This window comes from Heteronotia binoei, chromosome 21 (assembly GCF_032191835.1).
Source record: "Heteronotia binoei isolate CCM8104 ecotype False Entrance Well chromosome 21, APGP_CSIRO_Hbin_v1, whole genome shotgun sequence".
Lineage (NCBI taxonomy): Eukaryota > Metazoa > Chordata > Lepidosauria > Squamata > Gekkonidae > Heteronotia > Heteronotia binoei.
Genome location: NC_083243.1, coordinates 161,189,327 through 161,196,749, shown reverse-complemented (window position 1 = coordinate 161,196,749; position 7,423 = coordinate 161,189,327). Strand labels below are relative to the sequence as shown.

The window sequence follows — 7,423 nt, the reverse complement described above, 5'->3', positions numbered from 1 at the left end:
CAAACATGAGTTTTGTCCGTGTTCGATTACGTGTGTTTTTAAAATTCGTGGTAGCGAGGCCCGCCCTACATTCACCTCGCCGCACATTTGAAAAAGCCGTTCAGGCTGCCGGCTCCCACGCTGCATTCTGCTATTTCAAAGACCCATTTGGGGGAGGAGGCATCTTTGCTCAGACTGCGCCCCCTCATTTATCTTCTCCCCCCCCTCCTTGCTGCAAGCTTAGCACGTGGCGAGAGCAAAGCAAGGCGAGGAGTTAGTTGGTCGACTGGAAAGCCTTTCCCCCCGCGGCCCCGCCTCTTCCCTTTCACCAAACTTAGGCTGGCTCTGAAAAAGAGCGCCTGTTACCAACCCAGCGGGTGCAAATTGGGCTGCTGACTCATGCGGCGGCGCGCAGCGGCTTGGAGCCCCAAACCAGCAGGTATTGGGCGCGCTGCTGCTGATTGGCGGAACAGCCGGCCCTCCTCGTCAGCCCGCTTCTTAATCAGCTTGGTTGCCTCGCCTGGAGGTGACCCACTTGTAACACTCTGGCCGGGGCAGCCAGCCGTCGCCTTGCAGAGCACCGAGCGGCGGGGCAGAAAAGTAAGCGCGGCTAACGGTGGGAGAGGCTCTCTCGGCCGGTTGCCTTGTTCGCCCTGATGGTGGCGACGGGCTCTGCCGCGGCGGAGCGGGAAAACTTTGGAAAGGGAGCTGGGTTGCTCAGCCGGGATCCCGCCGTGCTGGGAGAAGAGCGATCTGGCTACAGAGTTGCCGCGAGGCTTTAGTGGCCGCCGGTCGTGGAGAGCCCTGCGAGTTGCTCCGCTTTCCTCTGGCCCGATGCAAGCCAGTCGCCGCCCTGGCTCCGACATGGAGTGGGGCAGCCTCGGTCTTGACTCCTCTCCTCCAGCCAACTCCAGAAAGATGTGACTCGACTCGGCCCGCACGGCTCCGCCGCTCTTCCGACAAGGGCTGGATGGCGGTGGGGAGCCCATGAAGCTGCCCTTTGGTCGGCAGGAGGGAAGGGCCTTTCCGCGGGACTCGGGTCCTTCGGGAGATGGTGGCGGCGATGATGGGGGCCAACGGCACCGCCGACGTCTCCAATGACACCTTGCCCTTTCGGGAAGGGGATCGGGACTACAACTTCGCCGCCTTGGTCTTGGGGATCTTCCTGATCCTCTTTATCATCAGTGGGAACCTGCTGGTGTGCCTCAGCGTTTGCACAGAGAAAGCGCTGAAGACCACCACCAACTACTTCATAGTCAGCTTAGCCGTGGCGGACCTACTCTTGGCCATCCTGGTGTTACCTCTCTATGTCTTTTCAGAGGTAAAGTTCCAGCTCCTCTCTCTCTCTCTCGTTTTTCTCTGACCTTTGCCGTTGTATTTCTCCTGAAGGGGCGCTCCCAACTTATTGGAAGGCATTCAGTATTTTAAGGAGTTATGCCTTCTTCCTGAAAGCGAGGTGACCAGCTCCCATTGGAAGTGAGGGTTTTAGTAACTTGGGTAGACAATTGAGTTGAAGACTATTTCTGCAGTGCAGCCATGTCATGATGCTGCCAGAGAGAGAAAAACTGCCCCTGCCAAAATTCCTTCTTCTGCCTTGCTGACTTAAAGATGTAAATACCTTCTCTTGTAGGGAGCCTCCCTGCCAGAATACCAGATCCATGCAGATTTCTTTGAATGAAAGCTTTCCATGCAACCTTAAAGAGATCTTCTAGATCAGTCACTGTGAGCCCTGGCGATGTTGTCTTAGTCTGTGCTGGTCCTTGTTAGTTAAGCAGGAGCTGTATAGGACTGTTTTGGCTGTCCTGCCCTGCATTTTGTGAGGTGTCCTGTGGAGAAAAGTATGGGTGGGAAGCTGCTGCGTAGGTGCTGGTGGGAGGGTGCAAGAATCTCGCTGTTGTGTCTTTTGCAAAAACTTCGTTGGATAAGTGGGCAGAGGACCAGCATCCACTGAGAGGCTATGCCTGATGAACCACAGGATGCCCCTCCAGTCCCTGAGAGGGCTTGTGCAGACAAACCTTTTAAATGCAGCAACTGCTTTTCAGACCTGCTCAGTTAAACAGATACCATGGCATCCTTGTCTGGTTGTGTTTTAAAGTCTCTGCTTTATGTCTGCCATTTCCACTCCAATGTATGGTCTGTGTACTTTAAAAGGGCAATATTGCTAAAGTGTTCACACAACCCCCCCCCCCAAGTACCTTAACCAACCTCAGTGTTGGTTTTATTCATACATACAATCAACTAATGGTAGGTATTTCAGTGAAGAATGAAAGAAGAACCATGGGTGCTATTCAAATAGGGAAGAAAACCACCTTTGTTTATTATCTCAGTAACACCTGTGTTGCGTAGTTCTTCTTTCGGCCTTCACAGTAATTATTCTGTTCTTATCCTTAAGTCCTATGTTAGCATCAGATTGCCACCAAATTACATTCTGATGATTTGTTTATTATTTAAATAGCACCTCTGGTGAATGTCCTCGTTTCTGTCTTTATAGTAACATGTACAGTAAAATGTACATTGCAATATCAGTTACAATTTTTTATGATACAGGTTTCTTTTGATATGTGAGACATATAGATAGGAAATCTGCCCCAAAGTGATTTTTCTGCAGAAGGAAGCTACTAGACTATGCTGGCTGCTCATAAATGTCTAATATTCCACTGTTCAGCCATAATAGTCTGATCCCAAAAGCTTCATGTCTCTGTGAGGAACTGAACTAGATGATTTAGAACAGGGGTGGCCAAACTATGGCTCGGGAGCCACCTGAGGCTCTTTCACACACATTGTGTGGTTCTCAAAGCCCCCACTGCACTGTTGGCCAGCGGTTTGCAGAATGCAATTAAAGTTGCTTCCTTTCCACCTCTCCCCATCTATTTCCTCCCTCCCTCCTGTCTTGCGGCTCTCAAACATCTGACATTTATGGCTTGTGGCTCTCAAACATCATGTTTATTCTATGTGGTTCTTACATTAAGCAAGCTCTGATTTAGAATGAAAGTAATATCATATCAACTTCAAAGAACATTATGAATTTGCATGGTATAAATACTGTTTGTAGAGCAGTTCACACCTAAACAGGTTTAAAGGTAAAGATAGTCCCCTGTGCAAGCATTTTCGGCTCTGGAGTGACATTGCTTTCGCAACCTTTTCACAGCGGGTGGTTTGCCATTGCCTTACCCAGTCATCTACACTTTCCCCCCAGCAAGCTGGGTACTCATTTTATTGACCTCGGAAGGATGGAAGGCTGAGTCAACCTCGAGCCGGCTACCTGAACCCAGCTTCCACCGGGATTGAACTCAGAGGTGCTATTTAAACAGGTTTACTCAGAAGTAATTCTATGTTTTTAGTGTGTGCTGAGTTTTAGAAGTGTGCTGAGGAAGGCAGTTTACAGTTTGCATGTGTTCAATCTGATGATGTGTGCACGTCATCAGAAATTGAGATTAATGGAAGTGCCTTTTATACTCATTGTATTGACTAGCACATAGATGTATGGGAGTTATTAAGGGTCTAGGGAAGAGAATTCCCAAATAAGCAGAAACTGAGAGTTCAGCTGTCTGTGGCAGATGAAACAAATACTGAATCATCTGCTGTTGAATGTTCGGAACACACTTTTTTCAGATTCAACCATTCACTTCAAAGGTTTCGTTTATTGAATCACCAAACATTTGCAGGGCATATAGAGAAGGCAGACTAGAAAATAAAATCTGTGAACCTTTTGAATTGTGAACAAATAGAAATATGGATGCATTTCCTTAATATGGTTTATTTGTACAGATTAATGGCAGCTTTGTCTAACATCTATGAATGCTTGTAATGTTCAAAATCCCAGTTCCTTAGATCTAACTCAAAAGTCATTTGAAGTTAATGGAAGTCTTGTGAGGCAGAGGTGTGAGAGGAGCTAAATGTGGAGTAGATTGAATGTCAGGAATATGTATTAGAATATAAATTAGAAACAGTGATGCGACACATACCTCACCCTATTATTATCCATTATCTTAGCAGGCTGTTATTAGATGAAAAAAAGCACTTATGTTTCCAAGAGTAACTCTAATTTAAACAAGAAAAGGAGCCTGTAGAGCTAAAACATCTTTCCTTGTGCATATACAGGTGAATACAGCTATCCTGTGATGTTTGCTCAAGGCGTGATCCCCCAAATCAAAAAGATGGCACAGGCTTCTCAGCAAGCAGCTCTACATATGTTTTAAATTACTGTACCTGGGACTTCTTTTGTCATAATCAGCTTCTTTCTTATGAGAATGCAGGTCACTGTTCTTGAAGGGGGTAGGTTATATAACAAGCAGCATTTTTTTTTTAGTTTGGAACTTTTGGGTGTTCTAGTTCTTGGTTGCTGAAGAGGTATCCAGACTGATTTCCAGAAGTTCTGTTGAGCAAGTAAAACACATCAGCATGATGTTTGGAATGTTTGTGTAATGGTTCATGTAATCAGATAACAATTGCTCTAATCTGAAGGCTCTATATGACTTTCGCTGGGCAATATACAATATTTGTGCATTTCAAAAACTTCAAAAAACTGAATCCAAAATCTGTGTTTTGTAATGACTAAGGGAAGATGTGTTACTGACTCCTGTATTCTGCTGTGCTACTGGCTGGTCACCTTAAGAAGGCAATTCATCATGACTCCATCGCTTTTTTTTCATTTGTAAAATGCTAACAAAGTGGTAAAAGTTGAAGCTGATTAAATAAGAACAAAACAAAACTAAGGTTAAAAGCTTAGGGGTGTTCCTGGACTCCACTTTAACAATGGAGGCCCAGGTGGCAGCCACTGCCAAATCAGCCTTTTATCACCTTCGACTGATAAGGCAGTTGGTCCCTTACCTCGAACATAACAACTTGGCGACAGTGATTCATGCCACGGTCATTTTGAGATTGGATTACTGTAATGCCCTCTGCATGGAGCTGCCCTTGTCTCAAACCCGGAAGCTTCAACTAGTGCAGAATGCTTCAGCCAGGCTGTTAATGGGGCGTCCCTTGCATGAGCACATTAAACCTGTGCTGAAAGCCTCAAGTGGCTCCCGAGCCATAGTTTGGCCACCCCTGTTCTAAATCATCTAGTTCAGTTCCTCACAGACACATGAAGCTTTTGGGATCAGACTATTATGGCTGAACAGTGGATTAGACATTTATGAGCAGCCAGCATAGTCTAGTAGCTTCCTTCTGCAGAAAAATCACTTTGGGGCAGATTTCCTATCTATATGTCTCACATATCAAAAGAAACCTGTATCATAAAAAATTGTAACTGATATTGCAATGTACATGTTACTGTACATGTTACTATAAAGACAGAAATGAGGACATTCACCAGAGGTGCTATTTAAATAATAAACAAATAATCAGAATGTAATTTGGTGGCAATCTGATGCTAACATAGGACTTAAGGATAAAATAAATAAAATAAAAATAAATAAATAAAAATAATATTTCAGAAGCTCTGGTGGTATTTTTCACCCAAGGTCTGAAAGACTTCCAGAGTTGCATCCATGAAAAAAGTGCAAGAAAGTAGGAGTTCTTCTTTGGTTAATAAATGTGATGTCCACAGAGCAATGTTAACAACCTGCGGAGCACCAAGTAATCGCTTGAAAAATTAGAATGCAAATAAGATTACTATTTGACTTTATAGAGAAATGCTTTTAATTTTGAGACCTGGGCTCTGCAGAAGCCCTACACTCTAACCTGTTACAGTTCTTTGAGGGGGTGAACAAACATGTGGACAAAAGGAACCCAATAGATGTTGTTTGCCTTGACTTCCAGAAAACGTTTGATAAAATTCTTCATCAAAGGCTCCTTAGTAAGCTCGAGAGTCATGGAGTAAAAGGACAAGTTCTCTTGTGGATCAAAAATTGGCTGGAGAGCCAGTTTGGTGTAGTGGTTAAGTGTGCGGCTCTTATCTGGGAGAACCGGGTTCGATTCCCCACTCCTCCACTTGCACCTGCTAGCATGGCCTTGGGTCAGCCATGGCTCTGGCAGAGGTTGTCCTTGAAAGGGCAGCCGCTGTGAGAGTATCCTTGAGTTCTTGTATTGTGAGAAAGGGAGAAAAGTACTTCTTAATTTACGTTCTCTGTCCCATGCATAATCTTATTTATTTATTTTATGATTTGTATCCCGCCCTTCCCACAAGTGGCTCAGGGCGGCTCACAACAAGTAACTGAACATAATTTAAACTAGCATTTAAAATATAAAGATTTAAAACATTCAAGAAATTAAAACCTAAAAACATTAAACAGTACAGCGATGTGCATAACAGAGCTACATGGTAAGCTACCTATCATTTCCCGTATCAGTTAGATGTAGACTAGGTAGCCGGAAGAGGGTTGTCTTATAGGCCCTGCAGAACTGAATAAGGTCCCGCAGGGCCCTCACCTCCTCCGGCAGCTGATTCCACCATGTAGGGGCCATAACAGAGAAGGCCCTGTCCCTAGTTGATTTTAGGCGGGCTTCTTTTGGCCCAGGGATAGCGAGAAGATTTTGAGTTCCCGACCTCAGTACTCTCTGGGGAACATGTGGGGAGAGACGGTCCTTCAGATAGACAGGTCCCAGGCCATATAGGGCTTTAAAGGTAATAACCAGCACCTTGTACCAAACTCGGTATATTATTGGAAGCCAGTGCAGAGCCCGAAGACCCGGCTGAATGTGCCCCCACCTTGGGAGGCCCAATAACAGCCAGGCCGCGGCGTTCTGCACCAGCTGCAACTTCCAAGTTCGACACAAGGGCAGCCCCATGTAGAGGGCATTGCAGTAGTCCAACCTCGAGGTGACCGTAGCATGGATCACTGTTGCTAGGTCGTCGCGATCCAGGAAGGGAGCCAACTGCCTTGCCCGCCCAAGGTGAAAAAACGCGGACTTGGCAGTGGCTGCTATCTGAGCCTCCATCTTTAAGGAAGGCTCCAATAGTACCCCCAGGCTCTTGACCCTGTCTGTCGCCATCAGCGGCGCACCGTCAAAAGCTGGCAGGGGGATTTCCCCCCCCCGGTCCCCGACGACCCAAGCAAAGGACCTCTGTCTTCGCAGGATTTAGCCTCAGCCCACTCAATCTGAGCCACTCAGCCACGGCCTGTAGTGCCCGATCCAGGTTTTCCGGGGCGCAAACCGGTCGATTGTCCATAAGCAGATAGAGCTGGGTGTCATCAGCGTACTGGTGACACCCCAGCCCATACCTTCGGGCAATCTGGGCAAGAGGTCGCATGTAGATGTTAAATAACATCGGGGAGAGAACCGCCCCCTGGGGCACACCACATTCAAGTGTGCGCCTCCGGGATAGCTCCCCCCCAATCGCGACCCTTTGTCCCCGACCTTCAAGGAAAGAGGAAAGCCACTGTAAGGCCAACCCCTGAATCCCCGCGTCGGCAAGGCGGCAAGTCAGTAACCGATGGTCGACCGTATCGAACGCAGCCGATAGGTCCAACAACATCAGCACTGCCGAGCCACCCCGATC

At 46.7% G+C, this 7,423-nt stretch overlaps 1 protein-coding gene across 2 annotated transcripts in view; it reads left to right on the top strand.

Annotated features, from left to right (window-relative positions):
* Positions 1–311: 311 nt before the first annotated feature.
* DRD4 (dopamine receptor D4) overlaps positions 312–7,423 on the top strand; it is a 60,108-nt gene continuing 52,996 nt past the window's right edge. The window contains exon 1 of one of the 2 annotated variants that reach the window (XM_060262564.1): positions 312–579. In XM_060262564.1, the coding sequence (XP_060118547.1) occupies positions 379–579 (201 nt within the window). In that variant the 5' untranslated portion in view covers positions 312–378. Of the gene's footprint in view, positions 1,301–7,423 lie in introns of both variants that reach the window. The other variant, XM_060262563.1, reaches the window with a different exon arrangement.